The 26,131-nt window shown below is 43.2% G+C and overlaps 1 protein-coding gene across 6 annotated transcripts in view; it reads right to left on the bottom strand.

Annotated features, from left to right (window-relative positions):
* The window catches only part of Arhgap44 (Rho GTPase activating protein 44), a 157,838-nt gene that overhangs the window by 16,165 nt on the left and 115,542 nt on the right, over positions 1–26,131 (bottom strand). For all 6 annotated transcript variants that reach the window (XM_042693941.1, XM_042693926.1, XM_042693936.1 and 3 more), the window contains 9 exons: positions 24,208–24,276; positions 21,991–22,072; positions 21,185–21,312; positions 18,008–18,119; positions 17,555–17,636; positions 15,761–15,841; positions 12,578–12,691; positions 11,908–11,999; positions 10,133–10,313 (listed from right to left, as the gene is read on the bottom strand). In XM_042693941.1, the coding sequence (XP_042549875.1) occupies positions 10,133–10,313; positions 11,908–11,999; positions 12,578–12,691; positions 15,761–15,841; positions 17,555–17,636; positions 18,008–18,119; positions 21,185–21,312; positions 21,991–22,072; positions 24,208–24,276 (941 nt within the window). The remainder of the gene's footprint in view (positions 1–10,132; positions 10,314–11,907; positions 12,000–12,577; positions 12,692–15,760; positions 15,842–17,554; positions 17,637–18,007; positions 18,120–21,184; positions 21,313–21,990; positions 22,073–24,207; positions 24,277–26,131) is intronic.

Below are 26,131 nucleotides of genomic sequence, written 5' to 3'. Positions count from 1 at the left end.
GTTAAGTTCTACCCTTCCCTCCTTCCTTGCCCCATTCTCTTCTGCTTGGAAAGGCCTTTCCCACACACGGGAGGAGATCCTGGGCTTCAGGACCAGGACTGGTGAGGATGGATGCCTTCTATTTCCATGGGCATCTTTCAGGTTCAGTAACCTCACACTCCACGCTTCCTGACAATGCAGTCTACTCAGGGGGGAAGCCAGCTTGGGCATGGGCTAGGTGCCAAGTGAACCCTGCTGAATGTCAGCAGGTGAACAAGAAGAGCTGAGGGTGTATTTCTGCCTTTTCAGAGAAGCTGCTGAGCTCCACAGAAATATCTGCTGGGCCAGCTGCAAGTGCTCTTAACGGAAGCCATGTTCACAGTGAACATATACCCAATGTCCACCGACATTTTTAAACTGTTAATGTAAGTCTTTACAAAATGAGTCAGTCACAAAGGCAGCAGCGATGCTTGTGGCAACTGAAAACCACATGAAACAAATGGCTACCTTGAAATGTCTGAATGTCTATATCAAATGCAACTATATATTATGAAACTGCCCAGTGTACCACCAGGATTCCCCATGAACCTCTGCTTCATGCCAACGTTGAGAGGAACCAGTTTTTAGATCCTTTCTAGTTGAACTCAGGTAAAAGTGAGAAGCCAGAGAGGAAGACTATCTAAGGAGCAAAGTGTTGGGAAACATGAAGCAGGAGGCAAAGGCAGAGTCCAGGAGATAGTGTGTGGCTCTTCTGGCTCCTTGGCAGCAAGGTTGTAAGGGATGCAGGGCGTACAGGAAGTCAAGCTTAAATTGCTTATCTCTCCCTTTTCTCTTTTAGGCCAATGAGACAAGGGTGGTAACTAGAGTTGTCACCACCCAAGGCTGGGACTCATATAGGTAAGCCAGTCTTCAGTTCCAGTCTGAAACACTCTGTCCCTTTGTATTCCTCCCCGTACTTCCTACTTGGGTGGGATTCCTCATAAGCCACACTTTTCATCTGTCAGGAAAAGGTAAATAAAGAATAGATTCTGAAGTGAAGAAAACCTCTGGCCCCAGTTATACCATCCATTCAGTCCACTGAACTCGTTCATTCAAGTCAGGAAGGGAATGTACCAATAGCAGATGTAGGGAGTAAAGTATTTAGCACGCCCTTGAAGCACTTACTGGTGGCACAGCCTGAGTGGTAACTTAATGGGCCGCAGGGGTGTGTGAAAGAGGGCGCTGTGGTCCTTGGAAAATGTGTTGGAAGCTTGATTTTCTGTGTGGAGGTGCTGGGAGGTGGTGGCACCTTTAAGAGGTGGAGATTACTGCCAGCTGGACTGGGTCACTTGGAGCACTGCCCTCAGAAGGGATTAAGGAAGTTCTCTAGGACCCTGGTTCTTGTGCAAGACAGTTGTTACAACAGAGCAGGCCAGGTCCTTAATGCCCGTGTGGCCTCATCTTGCCATGTGATCTCTCATGGCTTTCACATGCCATCACACAATGGTGCCGTCTACCATGTGGAGCAGCCAGGTGGGTCCTTACTGGAGCGAAGCCCGTGCTGCTGGCACTATGCCTTTGAACTTCTCATACTGTGAGCAAAACAACTTGTCTTTATAGATCACCCCCCCCCCCAGGTATTTTGCAATCACAATGGAAAATGAACTAATATAGACAGAAAACCCAAGTGTGTCTAAGAAGAGATTTTTCTAGCTAAGCCAGTGGGATTTATAGGTATAATAAGCTGGAGACCTGAAAAGTGAGTATACATTTTTGTTTGAGAGGATATGAAAATCTGGGAGCTGGTTTGTGTGAGTGAGACATTCACCTGAACTATACCAGGGATTTTAGCTGGATTCCCCTTTATTTTTCCGTTCCTAAGTCCTAGAACCATGTAAGTAGGAAGTCAGCATCCCCTGCTCTTAAACACATCTGGACCCACCTTACTAACAGCTCCCTAGAGGACAACAAAGAAACCACCCATAGAAATGGGATCCTCAGATTTGAAGTATACTTCCATTTACCTTGGCATCCCAGTGTTGATTTAGGTAATGTACACAGCAGCCTTTCAAGCTCAGTGACCCTGCTGTCCTTCAGGCTGTACTGCTGCAGGTAGACAAGTATGTAGGTTGTCCTTGCCAGATAGGTAGTAAATTGTATGTTTTGGGTTTTGTTTTTTTGTGAAAAGATTAAGAGACGAAAATATCTGTTTCCATGATATTCACTTAAAGCCTTTGATTTTGTGTTAGTCAGACCATTAACTCACCAACACCAGGACTCTCTTCTGTTCATCATAGCACACTGGACTTTAAGAGCAGAAAATGTTGTTTTTCAAGACCAGACTTCTCAAGTACTAACTACCTGAAACAGATGAGTTACCTCTGGTCATCTTATATCAACTAAAAGTGACAATTTCTTTTCCTTAAGGCTGTTGTGAAGAACAAATGAGACACTGTTCATATGTTCCTCAGCCTTCACTATGACCACTGACAATAGGTTCAGCACCTTTTTTGTGCCAATATTGAGTGAATTCAGAACCTGGGTACTGTCCCTTAGTATGCTTGCTAAAGGCTTCCACTTCCAGATTTTTGGTGATTAATTGGCAAAAAACGTCTTATATAATTTTCTGCCCAGACTGGCTTCTAACTTTGATACTCAGATCTCAGCCTCCTGAGTAGCTAGGTTTACAAGCGTGAGATACTGGCACCTGGCTAGGTTTAGCAACCTTGATCTGAATATACAAAAGGCTCCAAAATCTAAACCATTTTTAGCACCAACATGATGCCAGAAGTGGAAATTTCTACACTCAACCTCAGTGACATGCTACAAAAGAAACAAAAGTACACTATGTAAAACTAGGCCATGTGTATACTATGCACAAGTAGATACAAATGAAGACATTTCAACTGCATATGAAAATATTCTAAAATCTGAAATACTTGTGGCCCCAAATATTTCAGATAAGAGAAACTCAACCTTGTAGAAGTCTTCAGAGTAAGAATGTCCTGTCCTTACAGGACATAGGACTTAAAAGAACATTCTTCTTGGACAAAGAAATAAAGAAAGTAAGCTGGAGGCGGGGGGATATACACTGGTAGAGGCTGCACTGGTGAATCAAAAGCCACATGAGATGGAGGTACTGAGTTCATAGGGTCTTCATCCTGATTTCTTCCTTTCCTAATAGTGACCCTGGACATCAAAAGATGAAAGACATCAAAAGAAGGAGAGAAAGGGACAAAAAGCAAGGCAGATAGGTAATTGAGAATCTTGCTTTTTTTTTTCCCCAAGAACATTTCTATATCTTTTAAATTAGATTAGTTTTACAAGCAACTTGAGGGCTCTTCCATAACCTAACACTGCTCTTCCTACTACATGACTTTAGAGTATATCTTTATATGAATCCCAAAGCCCTTTGCCTGCTATTGATAAAGGTATGTTCTAAAACCAGTCAATATGTTGAATAGAAACAGCATCATAAAGCTTTATCTTCAACCAGGATTAACACATAGAGGCCACAGATTGTTTTAGACTTTGCTTTAAAGTTCTGGTGTTGGTAAGTTAATGGTCTGACTAACACAAAATCAAAGGCTTTAAGCGAATATCATGGCAACAGCTCTCTTGGTCTCTTAATCTTTTCACAATGGTCTCCAAAAAGAAAAAACCCAAAACAAAACATACAATTTACTACCTGTCTGGCAAGTACAACCTACATACTTGTCTACCTGCAGCAGTACAGCCTGAAGGACAGCAGGGTCACTGAGCTTGAAAGGCTGCTGTGTACATTACCTAAATCAACACTGGGATGCCAAGGTAAGTGGAAGTATACTTCAAATCTGAGGATCCCACTTCTATGGGTGGTTTCCTTGGCTGTCCTCTAGCGAGCTGTTAGTAAGGTGGGTCCAGATGTGTTTAAGAGCAGGGGATGCTGACTTCCTACTTACATGGTTCTAGGACTTAGGAACGGAAAAATAAAGGGGAATCTAGATAAAATCCCTGGTGTAGTTCAGGTGAGTGTCTCCCAAAAGCCTATGTGTTGACGGCTGTATTTCCAGATTATGGCACTATTGGCAGGTGATAGATGCTTTACGAGCTGGGCCCTAGTCATAGGAAATTGAACATTGCAACCCCAGCTCATCCTGTTTCTCTTTAGTTTGATTGCTAGCCACTGTGAAGCTAGCAGCTTCCTCTGCCATGGACTCCCACCATGACACACTGTGCTGCCACAGGCCCAAAGGCAATGGAGTCAAGTTGCAATGAACTGAAACCACTGTGAGCCACAATATAGCTCTCTTCTGTATGAATTGATTACCTTAGGTATTTTGCTATAGTAACAGCTGAATGACACATTGCCCAAGACTCACTTTCCACTTAGGTCATCAGGGCAACAAAGAAGGCAAGAGTAAGAAGAATGGTCTTGGTTAAAAAGTTCATTGGAAAACAAACCAATTTTTGGAAACAGCTAGGAGTTCCACAAGCCTTCCTGCCTACAGAGGGTTTTCCTCTTCAGGAGGGGCAAGGTCTCCTGGAACAACCTTCAGCTATCTCAGCCAGTTCCTTTAAGTTTCAGCATATCCTCCATCTGCAGAATTAGCATAATTGCTTGTGGTATTTTAGAAAGAAGACATTAAGTGTTTGCTTGATCAGGATGTTTCATCTTCAGAAAAGTGGGCTTAAGTCTGTTGCTATATTAAAAGACCTGGGAAGATGTTGTTTTAAAATTGGATTCATAAATCCAGGACGTACACACAAAGCTATCAAATTGTTCTGGTAGCAGCTCAGTGTTCAGTTCAGGTCCTCAATTTCAGGTGTTGCTTGGACCCTTCCTATAGTATACTAGTAGAATTTCAGAGATAGGTGTCCCCAGAGAATCCGCAAGGTTTCCCTGGACCTAGCCTCTGAAGTCCCAGGATACCTTCTGGGATTCTTACTAGTGAAAGTAAATGGATAAGGCCAATTCAAGTCAAAGGGAAGGTTATGACACCAATGCTCAATGGAGGACAATGGCTGTGTCTACTGCAGCAGAAGTAGACGGGGGTCTTAGTGTCCGGTGTCTGCTGTAACAGGTATCACAAAGTTGGTGAATGAGAGAAATGTATTCTCTTATGGTCCCGGAGGCCAGAAGCCTAGAATCATTATCACTAAGGTCAACAGAGGTGTTGGTAGGACTCCATTTCCTTCAGGTGTTCTGGGGAGAGAATTCTTCAGTGCTTCTACCAGCTTCTGGTGGTTATTGGCACTTCTTGGCTTGTGAATATCACATCTCAGCTCCACCTGTACATCTCTACAGGAAAGCTTCCATCCTGTCTATAAAGATGCCTGTGAAGCTGATAATGCACTTATAATGGTAATCCATAGCCATTTCCTTATTTCAGGTTCTCTATTTTTATCACCTCTACAGAATCTTTTTTCTTTTTTTCCTTTTCCCCAAATAAGGTATTATGCACAGGTTCCAGGTTTAAGACCTATTATCTTTGGGATAGTGGAAAATGTATAGGTGAGCTCCTGAATTTGCTAAGGAAGCTCAGCTCCCTGTGCTTTTATGAATCAGAGAGGCATCAGCACCAAAACTGTGAGGGAAGTAAACTACTTTCAATGACATCTAAGTTGGAAACACCTTTGGATGATGGTGAGCTTGCCATTTCTCTCAAATTTTATCTGGTTTATGTGATCCAATTTTTTTCACTCTTTTGGGAGGAAAGGGGAAGGGTTACTGGAGTTTGGACTCAGGGCCTTTCACTTGCTAGGCTGGCACTTTGCTATTGAGCCACACTTCCAGCTTCTTTTCATGCTGGTTATTGTTTTTCTTTTTACTGTTGCTGACTTATTACAAAGAATACTTCAAAGGACATACATGAATAATCAGCTGAAGAGATACAAAGGATAAAGTCTGGGATAGGAGCTTCTGTCCCTATAGAGTTGGAGTTGGCAATCTTCTTGGCATATGGGTAAGCTCAACAACATATCCACAGTTGTAGGGTTTTGAACTCAGGGCCTTGAGCTGCTAGGCAAGATACAACTCCAGCCCTCCAGTATTATTTTCTATAAATACTTCATTACACAGGCATGACTGCTTTCATCACTGGCCATGGATGATTAATTCAATCTTCAGCTTCTTTGTAAGTGGAGAGTGGACAGAAAGTTCCAAATCTCTGATCATGTGGCTGGTTTTCCTGGTAGTCAGACACCACCCAGAAGGGTCTCGATGGATAGCTTAAACAACACACTTATTCTTTTGCAGTTCAAGTAATCAGAAGTCTGAAGTCAAGGTCTCAGAAGTTTGTTGTGGGGAGAATCTGTTTCATGCCTCTCCTTTAGCTTCTGGTAATTGTGGTCAGTCCTTGGAGTTGTTCAGCTGGTAGACATGTGCATCCATTTTCTTTTCTTTTTTTTTGTCAGTTGTTGGGCTTGAACTCAGGGCCTGGGTGCTGTGCTGTCCCCGAACTTTTTTGCTTAATGCTAGTGCTCTACCACTTTGAGCTACAGTGCCACTTCTGGTTTTCTGGTGGTTAATTGGAGATAAGAATCTCATGGACTTTCCTGTCTGGGCCAGCTTCAAACTGCAATCCTCAGATATCAGCCTACTCAATAGCTAGGGCTAGAGATGTGAACCACCAGTGTCTCACTTTTAAAATTTTTTCTTTTCTGTCCTAGGACTTGAACTTAGGGCCTGAGTGCTGTCCCTGAGCTTCTTTGCTCAAGGTTATGTGCTGATTACTTTTGAGATAGGTGTCACTTTCTATTCATGGATTCTTGGGCCCTAACCCTCCTCTTCTTTGCTTCTTACCACAGCTGGGATGACAGGTACATACTATCATTTCTAGCTTCTTCTGTTGAGATGAAGTCTTGTGCAGTTTTTCTGCCTGGGCTTGCTTGTAAATGAGATCCTCCCAATTTCAGCCTCCCACATAGCTAAGCTGACAGATACACTACCACACCTCACTACTGGAAAATTTTCAGCCTAAACTGGTCATGAACTGCAATCCTCATGATCTCAGCCTCCCAAGTAGTTAGGATTGCAGGCATGAGCCACCAGTGCCCGGATGAAGTAACAGCTTTATTGACAAATCCTTCTATTCCCTATTTTAACCTGGCCCTCAAACCTGAATTATATGTTTGTCCAGTGTTTTAAAATGTAGCTCAAAGATTTGAAAAGCTCATAAATGGGGAAAATATAAAAAATTCCCTTGATATTGCTAAGACAGGGACTCAGTGGATGCAAATTGTTTCCTCTTCCCAAAAAACTACAACTTTAGGTTTCTCATTCTCTACAACCCAGCTCAGAATCAATCACCATAAACTTATTGCACTTCACAACATAGACACAGTGCACTGCTTGATGATGGCACATTGTGAGAAATGTGTCATAGGGTTGCTGTCCTTGTTGCATGTGCCTCTCAGAGTGCCTATGTGAACTAGGCTGGCCACGTAATCATGAGGTGATATAGCCCTCATGGGACCATTGTACATGCATCCAATCATTGACCAAACTCCATCACGTGGCACATGATGCTATACAAATGCCAAGTACAATAGCTCTTTGACGGTTACCCTAAGCCAGGAAGTTCATGACTTAAAATGTGGAATATTAGGTTGAAACTACATACCATAGATTCTCTTTCACAAGGAATCATACCAGTATTCAAAATGTTCTCTAGCAATATGACTTAGGTTCTGAGAGGGGCAGAGAAGAGAGCCAACTAGAGAGGACCTTGGAGTTTGTCTGAAAATATCATCCCGTGCAGTAATTCAGTTCCTTTGTGACATCTTACTAAGCTGAGGGATCCCCTCAGGGACAACTGATGCAGACTGGGTTATAGACATCATCTCATGTTTGGTCCTGGATATTTAATTGGAGATGGGGCATCTACTGAAAATAACACTGTTCAGGTTTTTGCATTTGCTGCACACTCATAGGAACCTGTAGATTTTGAATACTTCAATGGTTATTCTGTGGATGTCTTCTTCAAAGTTATCTGGATTACTTTCTCTCAGGGGGGTTGGGGGCACTGGGAATCAGACTGGAGGATAGAGGGGAACACACTGATGTGAAAGAACTCGGAGCAGAATATAAGGCATTCTCCCAGACGGAATAAGGCAATAAAACCTGCATCTTCCATTGTACTCTTAGCTAGCCAGATGCCCCCAAAAGAACTGAGTTACTACTTCCAATGACATTCCAAAACCAATTCCAGCACACCTCTCAGTTCTCTCTCATACATTGTAATCTAGTTCCTTCTTATAGATTAAGAAAACTTCCCTGTCTTACTTGAATATTCTAAGAATTCCCATTTTATCTATCCCTAGTTGGGAAAGATAACACTAAACAATGGCAACATACACACACACACACACACACACACACACACACACACACACACATCTTACATGTGTTGATTAGTGAGGAAAGATGTAGAGACACTGGACATACAGTGTCCCCCAACTTCTTGTCACAGTACACAGACTTAGGGCTCTTCTAACAACTCCAGCCTCCAATGCCACCTCCCATTCAGAAACAGGAGTAAAGCTAAGACTCTGGTCCTTCCAAAGCCCTTTAGACTACTGCCTTTCAAACAGGCCCTTCTGGTTAGTTCCTCATGAAAGGAGAAAGTTGTAGCCACCGCATTTCCTATTCTACAAGTTTTAGATGCTTTCACTCAGAGTTTGACTCTTCCATCTACCTTGAAGGTGTGGTTGTGAAATTTTACTTAATGCTTATGATTTAAAAATTTTAAACACACACACACACACACGCGCGCGCGTAGGCACTAGGGCTTGAATTCATGCTATGCCTTAGCTTTTTGCTTAAGACTGGTGCTTGATCACTTGAGCCACAGCTCCACTTTTTGTTTCCCTCAGCTTTATTGGAGAAAACAGTCTCACAGATCTTCCTGCCAAGGCTGGATTTGAAGCACAATCCTTAGATCTCAGCCTTCCAAGCAGAGAGGATGACAAACACAAATCACAAGCTATGCTTGTGATTCCTAAGTCCTAAGCACCGTTTACTTAACTGACTTGCTCTACCAAGCCAAGCAACCCAAATGGTGCTGCCAGCTAGCCAGGCTCTGATTGGTTCAGTGTTGGCTGCCACAGCTAACCTGGTACTCACCACAACTCATTATAGTGTAATAGGAAACCTGTTTATCTCCTCCAAGGCAATTTCCTTTGTTGTAGTTAAATATTATGTGCTGATTTAACCACTGCAGAGATGGTTGTTCTTATGCACACTCACATACTAAATTTGATGTACTTAAGAGTTTCTTAGAACTGCATCAAAGATTAGGGGGAAATACAAAAGGAAAAACATCTTGAAAACTGGGGAAAGTTTGACAAAAGGACTAGAGTCGAATTTAGATTTTTTTCCTCTGTCTTAACAAAGGTGGGAGGTGGAAATGTTAAACTGTGCATTACAACTATTCTCTATGCATGCACACTTCTGCAGAATCTACAGAGTAAAGCCACTAAAGGGTCAGGAACAGATACGTATTTATGTATTTTGGCTTTGGTGGGGCTCTTTCTTTCTTTCATTGTCATCATCTTCTCCTTCCTCCTTCTCCTTTTTCCGCCTCCTCCTCCTCCTCCTCCTCCTCCTTCACATTTTTGCTTATTCTAGTTTTTTGTTATTAGGGATAGAACTCAGGGCCTAGTTCATGCCCAGCACCTGTTCTACAAATGGGCTACACCCTCAGCTCCACATTTAAACATTTCATCAAAATAAAGTGCTTATACAGGTTTTCAATTTCTCTCACTGACCCAGTTTTATTTCTTTTGATGATAACTGATTGATACTGACCACCATCATGTCAGCTAAGAAGGCTGTGGCCAAAAGGAATCAAACCAGAAGCTGATCCCAGTCAAGATCAAGAATAAGGACACAAGCTAGGTACTGATGACTTACGCCTGAAAAGAAACACTTGCTAGACTCCATCTCCAAATTAACCAGAAAAAAAGCAGGGCCGGAGGTCTGGCTCAAGTGGTAGAGCACCAGCCAAGTGAGCAAACTTCAAACTTCAGTTTCAAAAGAATGATTTGTAGTTCGTTTGCTACAAGTCACTAACTTGCCAATGGTAAGTACATCCTTCAAGTCAATCTTGGTTTCCTTAAGTCTCACCCTTCCTTTCCCAGCCCTTCCAACTTTCCCAGTCCCCAGTGTTGAAAAAGAGACACTGGCTCATACCCATCCTTTTTGTAAAATTCCAGCATCATGTTATCCGTGGCGACACTGAGGGGCCGGCGGGCCTGCTCGGGCTGGCGCCGGTCGGCAGGGTCCATGTCTGGGGAGGGCATGGAGCTGTAGTTGGCATTATGGTTCATGTGGACCGGACTCCCATAGTTGCCTGTAATGTTGAACTCTATCTCTGCAGGGAAGAAAGAAGCTATATGCTACAGACTTCCTGGACAGGAGAAGGACTCCTCTTACCATGCCCCCCCTGCCCCTGTCCATGATATTAATTAAGCATATAATTCACCATACTAAGAGACTAGAGCACAGAACAGATTATATAGACTGATGTGCCACAAAGCAATGTCTATTTGTGATTTACAAACAAACAAACAAAACAGGAATGGATGGAACCAGTCATGGTAGCTCACATCTGTAATTCTAGGGTCTTGGGGGAAAGGAATAGGAGGATTGTGGTTTGACTCCAGCCTTGGCAAAGTCAGCAAGAATCCCAGTTACTTGGGAGGGGGAAGTAGGAAGATCACCATCCAAGGCCAAAAAGGGAATGTTAATGAGACTCTCTCTAAAAACCAAACTAAAAGCAAAAGGACTGGGGGCTCAAGTGGTGGCGTGATTACCTAGTAAGCATGAGGCCTCGAGTTCAATGCCCAGCATTACAAAACAACAATAATAACACAACAGGAACAGAGAGATACTTTCAGAAAAAAAGGTTTTTCTAAAGCAAGCATCTTCTTCAACCTTCATGCTTTAGGCAGCAGTTTCTGAGGAGTGCTAACCAAGTCAGGAAAAAACCTGCTATTCAATAGCTATTCAATAACTGCAGTTATTGAAATCCTAGCCAATGGAGCTAATTGAGAAAGTAAAGTAAGATTCAATATTATTAATTATGAATAGTAACATTGTCTTACTGTAAATCTAAAGAGATTCCATTGAAGTGTATGCTGGCTCTCATATATATATATGCCCTTCCCTAATAGAGGAGATAGATACATTCTGCACAGCTGTCTGTCTACAATGCTGATGCATTAAGTCTCCTACATTGAGGGCTTTGAACTGCAATCCTCAGATCTCAACCTCCCCAGTATCTAGGGTTACAGATGTAAGCCAACAGTAATAAAATGGTGATAAACCACCAGTATCAATATTCTTAATCAAACACTACATTTAATGTAACAACTGCCATGTCTTTGAAATTGTTACCACTGAGAAATATATACTCATTGAAGCAATGATGTGTCCTTGCCTTGAAAGTCTCATTTGGAACCAGGGGAAAAAAAGCATCTCATTGGCTCTGATTCTCACTTTATGCTGAGAGGCAACTCAAATAACCCCACTTTGGGCAGCAAAAGGGTAACACTCAGGTGATGTCTGAGTTCTGAATAAAGACTTCATCTACCTCAGGCTCTGCCTCCCTTGACATCTCTAAAAGGAAAAAGTTTGAGGAACAGCAAATCATTTCTGCACCAGCTCTCTATTGATTTATAGACATAAAGAAACCCTGGATGGAGGTAAGACCTGCAGCATCCACGGAGCTGATTTTCACAGGCAGTAGATACCTTCATGTCATAATTTCTTTGGGGTAGAAATAAGAGTACAAGAGGCTACCACAACTCTACTGGATGCATTTGTAGTGCATATATGTGCAGAGACAGATTGAAAACAAAGCTTACAAAATCCTGGCCTGGCAGTACTTGATTTCAAAGGCTCTGAACTCACAGTGTTCTTCCTGCTCCCCACCTCTGTCTCCCTATCTGGATGCCACAACATACCTCCAGGGAAGAACCAGTCTGCATGTTGGATGATGGGCTCTATGATCCCCACAATCTGCAGTGAAACCGTGGTCATCATCTCAGTGATGTTCCTGCAAGCAGGAAGGCAGAGAAGGCAGCGGGGGGGAGAGGGGGGGAGGGAGGGGGTCACCAACCCATGCAGGACAAGACATTCACAGCCCTTTGGTCACTGAGCCTAGGAAGGGTCCCTGGTCTGGAACTGTACAGGCCCAGATTTGTGAGCTGGCTTTCTCTCCATAAAGACACTTTGTCTTGCTGAAAGGGGACCTTCCAGGGCAAACGAGCTTGTCCCCACGAATGTACTTCTGACATGTTAGGATGTGGCTAATACCGCTTGCCAAGCTCATCTTTTTCCAACTCTGAAGCTAGGTGCTATGAAGCACAGCCTGCCTGGCCTACCGTCATCATGCCCCTGGCTCTCCTTCTTCTTACCCTGATGCTGATGTAGATTGGCTCAGAGAGGACTCTGAACCTCTGAGACTGACTCTGAGACTATCAACGAGAGTGCTCTACAGAGGGCGTAACTTCTCCTGAGCTTACGAAAGTCTACCTTGTGGATCAAACTAGGATCTGAAAACTCACTGAGGCTGTTGATGCTTCAAGGTCCACCTTGTGCTGCTCCCCCAGAACCTCTCTTCCCAGTACTTACCCCTCTGCTTGTGGCCACAGGAGATTGGGTCCTAAGACAATGGCCATGTTGCTGGGAGTCATCTTATTTACATCTTGATACTCGGACAGCTTGGATAAAAATTTGATCAAGTAGCTGAAAGGAAATGAGAAAGGCCAGGTTTCCCCAGGCTCAGCACTAGCCACACTCCCCCAGCCCTACAGGGAAACTTCTCTCACATGGCAAATGCCACCACCAACAATGAGCTGTACACAGAACAAGTGTCAGGAAATGGGAAATTTGTGTTCTTTCCAAAAAGCAGACAGACTCAGAGCTCAACTCCATTAGATGTTAACATCTGCTTCAATGACAGCCAGAAAAGTCTTTGCCTTTCCTTTTGAGCTGACCACAGCTCTGAGTGTCAAAACCTATCATTCGCCCCTTGTGCAGTCAAAGTGTCTGTCATCAGCAGAAACACTGACATAGAGTGTGGCTTCTGGAATTATCTTCAGACAGGCTTTCTGGAAAGGTCCAATGAATCAAATGATAAACACAGATAGCAAGTGGCCTAGTAATTCTGCCCCAAGGGCTATACTCAAGAGGAATACGCTCACGTAAAAATTCAATGTGAACGACATAGCAGCATAATAGCTCCAAAATGGAAGCTAAATGTCCATCAAGGGGTGAATGAATAAATATGGACTATTATGCAGTCTTAAAAAGGAATGAAGAAATGATAACCCCTTAACAAATTGATGAACCATGGAGATATTACATAAGTGAAAGAAGCCAGATACAAAAGGTCATAGATTGTATTAGTCCATTTACACAAAATATCCAGGATAGTTAAGTCTACAGAGCCATAAAGTAGATTAATAGATTCCAGAAGCTGTATTGTATGTTTATGTTTATATGTGGGTCTGGGGGGCAGTAGGAAGCGTGACTGGTAATGGGAGCTGGTTTTCCTTTTGGAATAATGAAAACACTCTACAATCAGTGCTAACAATTGTATAACTTTGTAAACTTGAGGTTTGCTCTAAATAAGGCCCGGGGGTATATGAATTGCACTTCAATCAATTTACTATTCAGAGTCCATTAAGAAACGAGGCACAATAAAGCACTCAAATATAGCTCAGGCACACTGAAAAACAGCCAGGTCCTGCTAAGAATTTTCAAAAGACCCAGAGGTCAGGTCTCCTGAACTTTATTACTAAGGATGTGTGGTCCTAACCTCACTTTGCTTGGCCGCAATGAAGCAACTTCCTTGGAGGATTTCTTTATTCCCTTCTGTCAGCCCCTCAGAAAGATGACTAGACTTGGGTTCCCACCAAGTAGTCACTATGTTGCCATTCCACCCATGGCTTCTCTTGACCAAGTCTCAACCTCCAAGAGCCACACAGAACTGCACCAGAATGTGAAACACTGGAAAGCAATCAACCCATGCAATGACCAGTGTCCTTGAGCTGAGCTGTGGTCACCAATATTTAATGAGTTGTAGCGATTTGATGTTTACTCATGGGATTGAAAATATAAAATTTAAATATAAAAATGGAAAAGACAAAAACTGTACCTGCTAAACTTCCAGCAACCACCATTCCACTTCCATTTCCACAATCTGACTGTTCTAAGTACTACATGTAAGTGGAATCTCAAGCCTTTGTCCTTTCATTTGATATCTTTCATTCAGCAGCAAGTCCACATACTTCATCCATGTTGCAGCAAGAATCACAATTTCACATCCTCTTGTAAGTCTTTGCCGCACTGTATTTCTCCATTGTCTGCCACTGGAAGACCCTTGGGTGATGTCTACTCTGGGCTATGGTGAATCATGCTGCCATGAATGTGGGTGTGTAAATACCAAGACTCTGCTTTCGATTCTTTTGGGTATAAGCACAGAAGTGCAGCTGCTAGATCATATGGAAATTCTAGGTTTAATTTTTTGAAGAATTGCTCTTGGGATTTTGAAAAGGGACACAAGTAATCAAGCAGATGGCAACAGGAGCTGAAGCTGAAAATCTGTTCATCAAAAACAGGGAGGAGAGACAGAAGGGCTAGGAGGAGTGTGGGAAAGACAGTGGGAAGAGGAGGAAGCAGAGAGCGTGAGGTGCTGAAGCCAGGAGTAGGGAGAGATCTTCAGCAGAGGTAACAGCAAGAAAAATGAGAGACAGAGATGGAAAACAGCTGTGTCTCATGAACCATGAAGGTTGTTCAAGGACAAACTCCTCCAGCCCCCAGCCTTTGGTCAACGTCTCCCACATGTCCAGGAGCCACTCCTGTCATAAATTCCCAATGTATTTCTCCTCCCTCCCTTCCTGTCCCTATTTTCCTCCTCCCCCTTTCATTTTTGCCCATATGAGAACTTGAACTCAGGGCCTCATGTTCTCACTTGGCTTTTTCTGCTCAAGGCTAGTGAGCTACTACTTGAGGCACACTCCCATTGTAAGCTTTTCAGTGGTCAATTGGAGATGAGTCTCACAGACTTTCCTGCCCAGGCTAGCTTTGAACATAACTCTCAGATCTCAGCCTCCTGAGTAGCCAGTATAATAGGTGTAAGCCATAGACACCCAGCATTTCCAATATTTTAATAGACCTTAGATTACTCTTTGCTCCTTGCAAATCAAAGAACTTCCTGAATTAGTCAATGTCTAGTTAGCAAGCCTCCAGTGTCATATGGCAGTCTCTTCTTATTTGTAAAATGCTGTCATCATTGCATTACCTTACAGCTCCTTAAGCTTAAAAGAGAACAGGCATGTTCACAGTTGCTTAGATACTACCACATGCTGTGCGTAATCCATGACTTCTGTTTAGCTTTACCCAGAAAAATGTGTTTTTGTGTATATACATACATACATACATACATATATACATACATATAGGTATACATGTATATATGGATATGGATATATACACAAGCTCCAGGACTAGTGCATACATATGTATATACACATATGTATATGTGTGTGTGTGCTAGTTCTAGGGCCTGGACACTGTCCTTTAGCTTTTTGGCTCAAAGACAGAGCTCTACCATTTGAGCCACTGTCCTACTTCTGACAATTTTCTGGTTAATTGGAGATAAGAGTCTTATGAACTTTCCTCTCCTGGCTGGCATCAAATCTCAAATCTCTGCATCCTGAGTAGCTAGGACTGCCAGTGTGAGCCACCGATACCCTGCAAGTCTGTATATCTTGAATAAGCCCAGTCTACATGTGCCCATTATCCACTTACCGGATGTTGTTGTGATTGGCCTTGGGTAGTTTCTCACAAGCATTCCACAGAGCCTGGAGCCTCTTGTCCTGCTCCTGGATACTGGGAAGGGGTAGAAAAAGCCTTTGGTTGGATATCAATCAGTCTCATCATCAATTATACTAACTAGTCATCATATTTAAGAGCCAACTACTATTAGTAAGCAAGCTATTAATATGAAAAATGTTTCCATTTTTCCATTCTGCTTCTGTCTTGTCCAGTTTTTCTTTCTGAATTTACATTATGTATTTTTCTGTTATTGAAATAAACATTTTGAAATCATGGTGGGGGTGTACGTGAGCGCACACACGCGCGGTACTTGGGTTTGAACTCAAGGTCTTGAGCTTGTCAGGCAAGGGGCATACTACTTGAGTTATTCCCTGTGTCCTATGTTATTTTAATGAAACTTGCTTTGTAATCCTAGCTTCTTGGGAGGTGGAGACTGGAAGATTATGGTTCAATGCCAGCTCAGGCATAAAGAGTTTGGGAGACTCCATCCCAATGGTTGGATGTGGTGGTGCATCCCTGTCAACCCCAGTGATGTGGAAAAGGACAACTAGAATTGCACCTGCTCTCATCAATATTCTTCTACCTCCTTCCTCTCTTGCCTAGATACCCTGGTATCCACCATCCTGGCTCTGGTACCAACTCTCCTGCCTCAGTATTCTTTCCTCAGTGGACATGGCCACAGATCATCCTTGAAGTGGTAGTTCACTTAAGATAACTCTTACCATTGGCCAAAGAGAACAGGTAAAACCCTCCTAATGCATGCACAAACTAGGAACCACATAGAAAAACCAGGCTTAGCAACCATAGTATGTGGCCTGGTGGGGGCTTGACCTGCAGGCTGCTAGCTGCCTGCTCTCCTGCTTTCCCTATCACTCCCAATCCAGTGTGCTCATGGCCTTTGCTCCTGGCTGAGGCCTGGTCCCTTCTGAGGAAACAAAGAGGACAGACAGTGCACACTGTGCATGCTATGCCTTTGTGTTATTAATTAGCCGTGCAAACATATTCCTTATGATCATAGATAAGACTAAAGACCTATACTCACTCTCTTGCTGGGCTCTTCTTTTTTAGAAGAATCATTACTATGGCCTGAGTGAGCCCTTCCAAAGCCTTCTTTTGTGCACATATATGGGGCTACTCCTAAATTCCTCTTGTGCTTTGTGTGTGCTTATTTTTCTTTGCAATACAATTTTTTAAAATTGTATTAAATTGTCTCCTATGTGTCCTCATTAACTTGCTTAATTTCATCTCCTGTCTTCATATATGAGCCTGAACGGCTCCACTTACTTTTTCGTCTCCTCAAACTGTGCCAGTGAAGATGCACAACAGTTTAGTTTGGGGCTCAAAAACTCTTTAGCAAATTCTGCTACCCCAAAATAATTCTGTAGTCAAGACTCTTGTACATGTTTCTTTGGGGGCATGTACAGACATTCCTGCACGATGGAGTCAGAGAAGAGAGCTGTTACCCTTCCATGTTTTCAACGAATATAAAATTGGTCCTTGTGTCATTAGCCCCACAGTTGCATCTGTACTGAACATGGGCAGGTCCTCTTCCTTGCCATGAATCCCTATCCAACAGCATATAGGAATTATTTGCATTGTACTAGGTATTAGAAGTAATGTGGAGATTATTCAAGGTACACAAAAGGACATGTGTAGGTTCCATTCAAATACTATGCCATTTTGTTTAAGGAATCTGAACGAAGGTCCACAGATACTAAGGGATGACCAGTTTTCATCTGTAATTTTACCGGCTCACAAGGTACTCACTTGGAGGCTTGGATCCACTCATCATAGAGTTCAAAGGTCATGAGAGGTTCTGGCAACTCTCGGAGGTAAGATTTCAAAGCTCCTAGACACAAATACGGTATGGATCATGAGACATTGTGACATGGCAGAGACATCAGGGGCATGTAGGTTCCACATGAAGAGGGGGTCCCTGAGCAAGACAAGATCAGATGACAGCTCCCATATGAATGGGAATGGGATTGTGGGGACCTAGGCTGAATACTATCTGTCCTCTGCTTATTTCTCACATCACCCCATGTTCTCTGGGAACACCAGAATGACCTTCCTTCAAAGGGCTAGAACAATTAGGCCTGGAACTGGGTCCTCAGGCCACACAACAGGAGCACATCAGGAAGCCACTGGTTCATGTGTCCTGGCATCGTCCATGATCACCCCTTCCCATCAAGCCCTTGCTAAGAGGCTGGGGGCACCCACCTGCGATGGCATGGGGGTCTGCTGAGTACTCCTGCACATCCACCACACAGCAGTCCAGCGCAGCTTTCAGCTTCTTCAGCTTGGAAGCAGAGGGCGCTACTCGAAAAAGGCCCTGACAACAGGGCAGAGGGTGAATGGGAAACATGCTACTCAGAGAAACAAAAGCAAAACAGAGAGACAGAAAGTCCTTGCATTCCACTCCTCTAAACTCTCCAGCAGGAATTTCTTCCAACAGTATGCTGCAATATCAAAGCTGCATGTTTGCATGTCTCAGTCTTCAGACATAAGTGCCTTGGGAGTAGGAAATGGGTCTCTCTTACTCACTGTGCTATTCTTAATGTCCAGTGCCACTGTGACCCATTGGAGTGGCCCAGTGGGTACTTGTTAGATAACTAAACCTTGGGCACTCAGAGTTTGTGGCTTTTATGTTTTTCTTTTTGTGCCAGTTCTGGGGCTTGAACTCAGGACCTGGGCACTGCCCCTTAACTTTTTCTTCTCATGGCTGGCAATCTTGACACTTGAGCCACACCTCTATTTCTAGCTTTTTGGTAGTTAATTGGAGACAAGAGTCTCACAGATTTTTCTGCCTAGGGCAACTTAGAACTGTGATCTTCATAGCTCGGCCTCCTGAGTAGCTAGGATTATAGGCATGAGCCACTGGTACAGCTAGAAATTATGTTCTTTTACACTCAAAATAAATCTTGAAGAAGAGTTTAATTGAGATCTGGTCAGACGTACAAGTCTAATGAGACGGGAGAGAAAAGATGTGTATGTGCATGTGCACATGTGTGGGCATCTGTGCATGTGCACACACAGGGGTGATACGTGAAGGAATCCCTATGCTCTACGCATCATTGGCATAACTTGAGATTCCCTAACCCTTTGCCCAAATGAACCTCTATAACTTATAAAGCCAAAGTGAGCTATGAACAGAGACAGAAAAAGAAGATGAAGATAGAGATATATGGAAGAGAAGCTGAATGGAAAGAAACTCCAAGCCTCAGACATGTTTGACACAAAGACTGATACTTTTTTTTTTTTTAGCAAATAATAATATTATGGCTGTATTTCAAAATATCCCTTTTCTTTCAGAGATACCTTTCAAAGGCATTATAAATGAAGTAGCACTATATCTGGACTATCTAAGGCAGAGATTAGGGGGCAAGAGACGGAAGTGGAGATGAAACAAGATTGCCAGGGGATGAGGCTCATTAGCTTACCTTTGCATGTTTCCATAATTAAAAACAGAAAGGGAAACAAAAGCTCAGTGTGCCTCCTTCATGAAACCATTTTCCAAGGAGCATGAAGGCCTTCATACTCTTTCATTGATAACAAGTATGGAAATGGTGACAATTTTTTAAAACATAAAATATAAAGTTGATGTTAGGTGAAATGAACCCCAAGATAAGTATTCAAATGTGATTGTTGCTTTGTATGTCCCTCCCCCACGGTATAACCCCTGCGTTCACTGTATTTGATGTTGGTATAATTTGTGGAGGGGAAGGGAAAAAAACAAATCGTTTAAATAGGGATATAGGTGGACCCATTGCAACAATGAGATGTACAAGTCATTATGTCAAAAAATGAAATTTACAACTTTGGCCTGGGGGAGGGGGGTGGGAGATGGGAAGGGATGGGAAGGGGAAACAAAGGAGGAGGCAATAATACTTGATAAGAAATATACTCATTGGGGCTGGGAAGGTGGCTCAGTGGTAGAGCGCTTGCCTTGCATGCCTGAGGCCCTGGGTTCGATTCCTCAGCACCACATAAGCAAAAAGAAAAAAGCTGTAAATGGCACTATGGCTCAAATGGTAGAGCACTAGCCTTGAGCTGAAGGGCCGAGGGACAGCGCCCAGGCCCAGAGTTCAGGCCCCATGACCGGACCCCCCCCCCACAAAAAAAAAAAGAAATGTACTCATTATCTTGCCCATGTAATCATAACCCCTTTATACGGTATTTTCACAATAAAAATAAAATAAAATAAAAAATAAGACAATGGAAAAAAAAAGAAGAAAAGAAATCCAAACCAATTTATTGCCATTCTTTTCTTATTGCTTTGCAATGCTGGAGATCAAACCTATAGACTTGTACATTCTAGGTAAGCTCTCTACTGCTTAGCTACATCTATAGTCCACAAAGTACTGTCTTATTTATTTATTTATTTATTTTTGGTAGTCTTGGAGATTAAACTCAAGGCTTTACATTTGCTAGGCAGGTACTCTACTACCTGAGCCACATCTTCAGTGCTCCATTCCTTTTTGAACATGCTGCATTTCGAGCAAGGCTGGAGCAACACAGGAGCCACCAGCATAGATTTCAGTGTGCTATACTCAAAGTTATATGTGATTTACAAGTTATTTATTTGTAGACATTTTCATTTAAATATTTTTAAGTTGTAATGGCAATGTTTCTCTCCCATGGCCCTGGTTTGCCTCCCATAACCTCTATATTTGAAGATTATTTTAGCTTGTCTTATATTAATCATGCTTATTGTGTGTACGCTAGACTCAACTCCTCCAATAAGTTCATAAGATCCCTATCTCATTCTTACATTAAGTGTATAGCATGCCCTGAATAAACATGGATTGGTTGATCAGGTCATATAAAGATGGAGTAAAGATGTTCAAAGAGCTGATAGAAGAAACCAGAGATGGATTTATCTCCCAGAAAACAACTGACACTGCAAGAAAAACAGCAACAGCCACCAATTCACCATAGTTCTTTTTGTTTTTTTTAACATATAGCTCTAAAAAATGCATCTTTTAATGTTGCTATCAATCAAATTGCGAAAGGTTATAAACTCTATTATAAGCTATGAAATTTGCAAAGCAAGGAGAGGAAAAGGAAGAGAGGAAAAGAACAAGAGGATGACACGAAATGAGTGACAGCAGCAGCAAAGATCACATTCAATATGAAGAAGCAATGGCTAGAATATGGCCATACAATCCTCGTGGCCAGAGAGTGTTACCCTTCCAAGTCATCTGCTCTCCCTGTGAAAGTGAAGGCTCATGGTTGGGGGGGGAGGAGCAGGACCCACCAATGTCTGCAGGAGAAGGGTAACACCCTACTCCACATCTTCTTTGAGGGGGCTTTGGGCAGGGATGTTATAAGAAAGGCTCTGGTGCTCTGCTTCTTGGAAGAGGACACCAGCTGGGGACAAGGCCTGCTCTGCCCTACCTCCTCCTGCATCCCACACTCCAGCAGCATCGTCACACAGGCCTCGATGGGGAAGGCGATCTCGCGGCCACTGATGGTAAGGTGCTCCTCCAAGGGTTTCCCAAAGGAAGGCTTCTCAACCCAGGCCTCTGAAGGGGTAGAACAAGAAAGGGGTCAGCTGGGGCTGAGAAGGTGGCTCAGTGGTAGAGCGCTTGCCTTGCATGCTCAAGGCCCTGGGTTCGATTCCTCAGCACCACATAAGCAAAAAAGAAAAAAGAAGTGGCGCTGTGGCTCAAGTGGTAGAGTGCTAGCCTTGAGCTGAAGAGCTGAGGGACAGCGCCCAGGCCCAGAGTTCAGGCCCCCACAATTGGACCCCTTCCCCCCAAAAAAAGAAAGGGTCAGCTGGCATCTTGCTAAAGCCGCCCATGCTAGCTGGAATGGTTCTCTTTGATTGTTCAGATTCTCCTATGGCTATCAAAGAAAGGGAGTCGTTATTCCTGTGGTTTGGGAAATGATGGAGAGGACGAGAGAGGGTAGATGGGCACCTGTGTCCAATGCTGCTGGGGAAAATGTGACACACCCACAACTGTAGATACTTGTATGTACCTACACATATCTGCTGATAGGTGGTATGGAGTGTGTGTGTGGTGGAGAGTGGTATGCTTGGCTTCACAAATAACTGGATCAACACCCACTTGTGTAGTGGCTCATTTAAAGGCAACCTTATTAGGAGGAATGTAAGGGTAAGTGACACATGACATGGTCTCAACCAGAATGGCAACCAGGCTTCCCAGACCAACCCTACTCCAAGGAAGGCTTGCACTTACCTTGCTGGGCTTTAATCTGAGGCAACACAGCCTGCAGCAGGGTCAGTGACTTCCTGTGATATTCAGCCTGTACTTCTATTAGCTGAGAAAACAAAACGGTAAGACTTACCTCTTGCCAAGGGGTAAGAACCTAGACTTCAGTGGCACGGAGCCTGTTCTGCATAAAGGTGTTCACTCATGGGAACAAAATCCAGCTCCCTACTCTGGTCTGCTCACAATAATGGGCATGCTTTAGCCTCTGTGGCAAATATTCCCAGTTCAAGTGGAAATCTGGGAGGCAGAAGAACCAAAAAGGAACATGGGTTCCTCTCACAAGGGGAAGCCTAACCTAAGAGAGCTTGCCATTCATGTCACCACATCTTACCTGGCACCCTATCCTCAAAGCAAGGAGAGATGCAACAATAGGTGGATATAAATGAAAACCACAGGCAGAAAGGCATCTGCCTGTGAGATATGTGCAGGTTAAACCACCCAGCACACATGCTGATCACTGCCAAGTTCAACATACGATTGACCGGAAAACATGTGGTTGGATCCACTATTTTCTACACAAACACTGGGAGGTGAAACTGCTTTGGCTATGGTGATGTGACCCAAAGAACAAGTTCCTTGGAGGTGTTCCACTGTATCATCTCACTAAGTCAAAAAATTGCTAGCATGTTGATCAGGACCACAGGAAATCCATTTATTTCCCAAACCTGCCCTAAAGGTAGAGGTCTATCACAAGAGAAAAGAATCATCATTTCAGAGCTTGGTATGGAAGCGAAACACCAATAACAATAGTAAAATAAGACAGGTATGGAATTCTTTAAAAGGTGAAGGAGACTTTTGAAATGAATGACACATAAAGGTCTATGAAGCAGTCTGATAGAACTTGGAATGCCAATGATCTCATTGGTTTTAGGAACTATTACAAACAACAAAGGGAATACATTTGAAAAAAAAAGGTTGCTACTATTTTAAAATAAGCTTTAAGGATAGAAACAAGACATAGGAGATATTTTGCAGGGTAGAAGGGACAAACCTCGGAATATCTGCCTCACTAAGGAAAATGTGGGGAAACTGACAATAGCCCACAGTTAGTTCATCCACCATCTACCACAAGACATTTCAAACTCTTTAGGATTTCTCCTTCTGTCTCTCTTTCCTTTATCCTTCCATTATTTTTCTGGTTATTAAAAGTAAAAAGAACAGAATCAGAAACAAAAACAATACCTTGTAAGCTCTAGAGTTTTGTTCTCAACTTTAAAAGCAGGTAAGCGTAATGCTTTTTCATTTTATATTATTTTTCTGTCATGATATTTTATTTTTTTTCTATACTCTGACTTGGTTTCATTTACCCTGATAAATAGCCACAGTCCTAATAATCTAAATGACATCATTCAATGGTAGGCAGCTCAGTTTCGGCTTCTTCCCGCACTCCAGTCTCTTAAGTGTATTTACACTGAGGATGGGCAGGCCAGCAGGGCATCTCAATATTCTCTACCCGCCGTTGTCTTGGACAAAAATCAACCAGCACACAAATCTGCACTTGGGGTGACAAGTTTATCTTTCTGTTTTTTTCCCCAAGTCTCCCAGGGCATAGACCAAGATTTTGCAACAGTGAACTTCTATGTAATACCTGGCCAGGACAGCTGTAACAACCAAAACTTGTCTCTAGAGCCTACCAAGTATCTGCTAGGAAAGGAAGCAGAATCCCTCTTGGATATGAAATTACTGCCATGGACACAGAGCTTCACTAATCCTCAGGATTGGGGGGAGGCTGACTTTTTTTGTCAGTCCATGGGGCTTTAACTTCGGGCCTGAGTGCTATCACTGAGATTCTGTGCTCAAGGCTAGAAATCTACTCACTTTGGGCCACAGCTCTACTTCCAGTTTTTAAGTGGTTAAGTGGAGATTAAGAGTCTGATGGACTTTTCTACCTGGGCTGGCTTCCAACCGTGATCCTCAGATCTCAGCCTCTTGAATAGTTAGGATTACAGGTGTGAACAATCAGCACCCAGCAGAGTGGTGACTTTTAATCTTGGGCTTTGAGACTAATCTATTCAAGAATTAATAGAAGGCAGAATCTATTTACAGGTTAAAACAGTCAATGCACCACTCCTTTCTGTGATGTAATCAACCAGAGGCCCTGGGTTCCAGGTCCACATTAACTTCCTGTGGGTATCATGACTCCAGGGAACAGATGCCAGCATTCTTACCTTTCCCATCCCTTACCGTTTGAAAGTAGTTTGCATAGTCAATTTCTTTGGCGACAAAACTGTACATGTCAGCGGAGAGCTGGTCCTGTGCAAAGTAAAATAAACAAGCAAGGTAAAACCTAAAATAATAGAACAGCTAAAGCCTTACCCTAGACACCATAGGAGAACAGAGTCTTAAGCACTGTTTTGTCTCATTTTCAATAATTTTGACATATTGTAAAGTCTTCCCATGGGGATGCCAGGCTTCTCAACCTTGAAAATGAGTGAGCTCAAATATATACCTAGCCAATGCCAGTGGCTCAGGCCTGTAACCCTAGCTACTTGGAGGCTGAGATCTGAGGATCATGGTTCAAAGCCAGTACAGGCAGGAAAGTCTGTCTTATCTCTAATTAACCAGCAAAAAACTAGAGGTAGAGCTGTGGCTCAAATAGTGGAGCACCAGCCTTGAATGGGAAAAGCTAAGGTATAGTATCCAGGTCTTGAGTTCAAGCCCCCAGGACTAGTGTACATGTATATCTGCATGTGTGTGCACACATGTACACCTATGCTAGGGGTTTCCCTAGGATTAAATCACATGGGCTGTGAGTACAGTTAGTCCAAGGTGGTGTGCAGAGGGATGAGCAAACTGCTCCCACGTCTCTTTGTAGCTTGTACTACCCTTGTGAAGCCAGTTCAGCATCCAGCACACTGCTCTGCTGTGCCTTTCGCTCTGTCATTTCTTCTTTTGGGTCCTTGCACTGCCCTGCTCTCCTTTGTTCTCAATTACCACCTGGATGGTGATCATCAGCACAAGGGAAAATGATAGAAATACAGCCATTTGGAGAAAGACAGGTGCACAGGGGAAGGCTTGCTGATTCAGAACCTGGCAAAATCTGGACTCATCCCAGATTGCACACAAATCTTACAATGTAAGCAATCTTTCATCTTCTGGCTAGGGTAGCGATGGTCTAATGCTGCACTAGAATCTGGAATGGTTGGTCCTTCAAGGACAGAGAAACAATCATAGATCGTATAATAATAACAGCACATTTTGAACAGGACATTTGGACTCTGTTACTAATTGCAGGTGTGTGTGTGTGTGTGTGTGTGTGTGTGTGTGTGTGTGTGTGTGTTCTGGTACTGGGTCTTGAACTCAGGGCTGTGTGTTCTCATTTGGCTGTTTTACTCAAGACTGGCTCTCTACCACTTAAGTTATATCTCCACTTCTGACTCTTTGCTGGTTAATTGGAGATAAGAGGGTCGCACACTTTTCTGATCAGACTGGCTTCCAATTGCTATCCTCGGATCTAGAATTTCAGATGTGAGCCACCAGCACTTGCCTGATGACTGTAGTTTTGAGCACTTGTCTCACTTCTTTGTTGGTTTTAGATGTATTATTTTTTTGTATTTTCTTTTTTGATATTAGGGATTGAATCTAGGATGACGCATTTGCTAGGCCAGCACGTTGCCACTGCGCCACATCCTAGCCCACTGTGTCACTTATCTGAGCAAGTCATATGTAGGGACTCTAAGGTTCTTACTGGTTCAGCAATCTGTGGCAGGGAAACCCTAGAAAAAGAGAGATGCTTCTAGAGGAGAAAAGAGCCTACATGACTAGGTTGAGAGAAAAGGAGCAGCCGCACAGGAAGTGGACCTGGAGACCAAATGAATAAAGCAGGCAGCTACATGCTTCGGGAGGAGCCTACTTCATGAAACCTCAAGCAACCTGTACCAATGTTCTAACTCTCAGCCTCACAAGCTGCCCACTTGGCTGACTCTCAGTGAGAAGTGAGATGTGCTTGAGTGCTTCACCTCATTTCCAAGTTCTGTGGTGATGAGCACTGATTCCTGGAAACATCACTCAAGAGCTCTTACAAGCAAGGCATTGGGATCAAGCCACAGTGATAAAGGGGGAAATCTGTCTTCTGAGGAGTGCTCAAGACGAATTAGACAATGCCTGT

Source organism: Dipodomys spectabilis, unplaced genomic scaffold, assembly GCF_019054845.1.
Source record: "Dipodomys spectabilis isolate Male_0828 unplaced genomic scaffold, ASM1905484v1 ptg000004l, whole genome shotgun sequence".
In the NCBI taxonomy this organism is placed as follows: Eukaryota; Metazoa; Chordata; class Mammalia; order Rodentia; family Heteromyidae; genus Dipodomys; species Dipodomys spectabilis.
The sequence above is the reverse complement of the archived record's forward strand: the minus strand, read 5'-3'. Positions and strand labels throughout refer to the sequence as shown.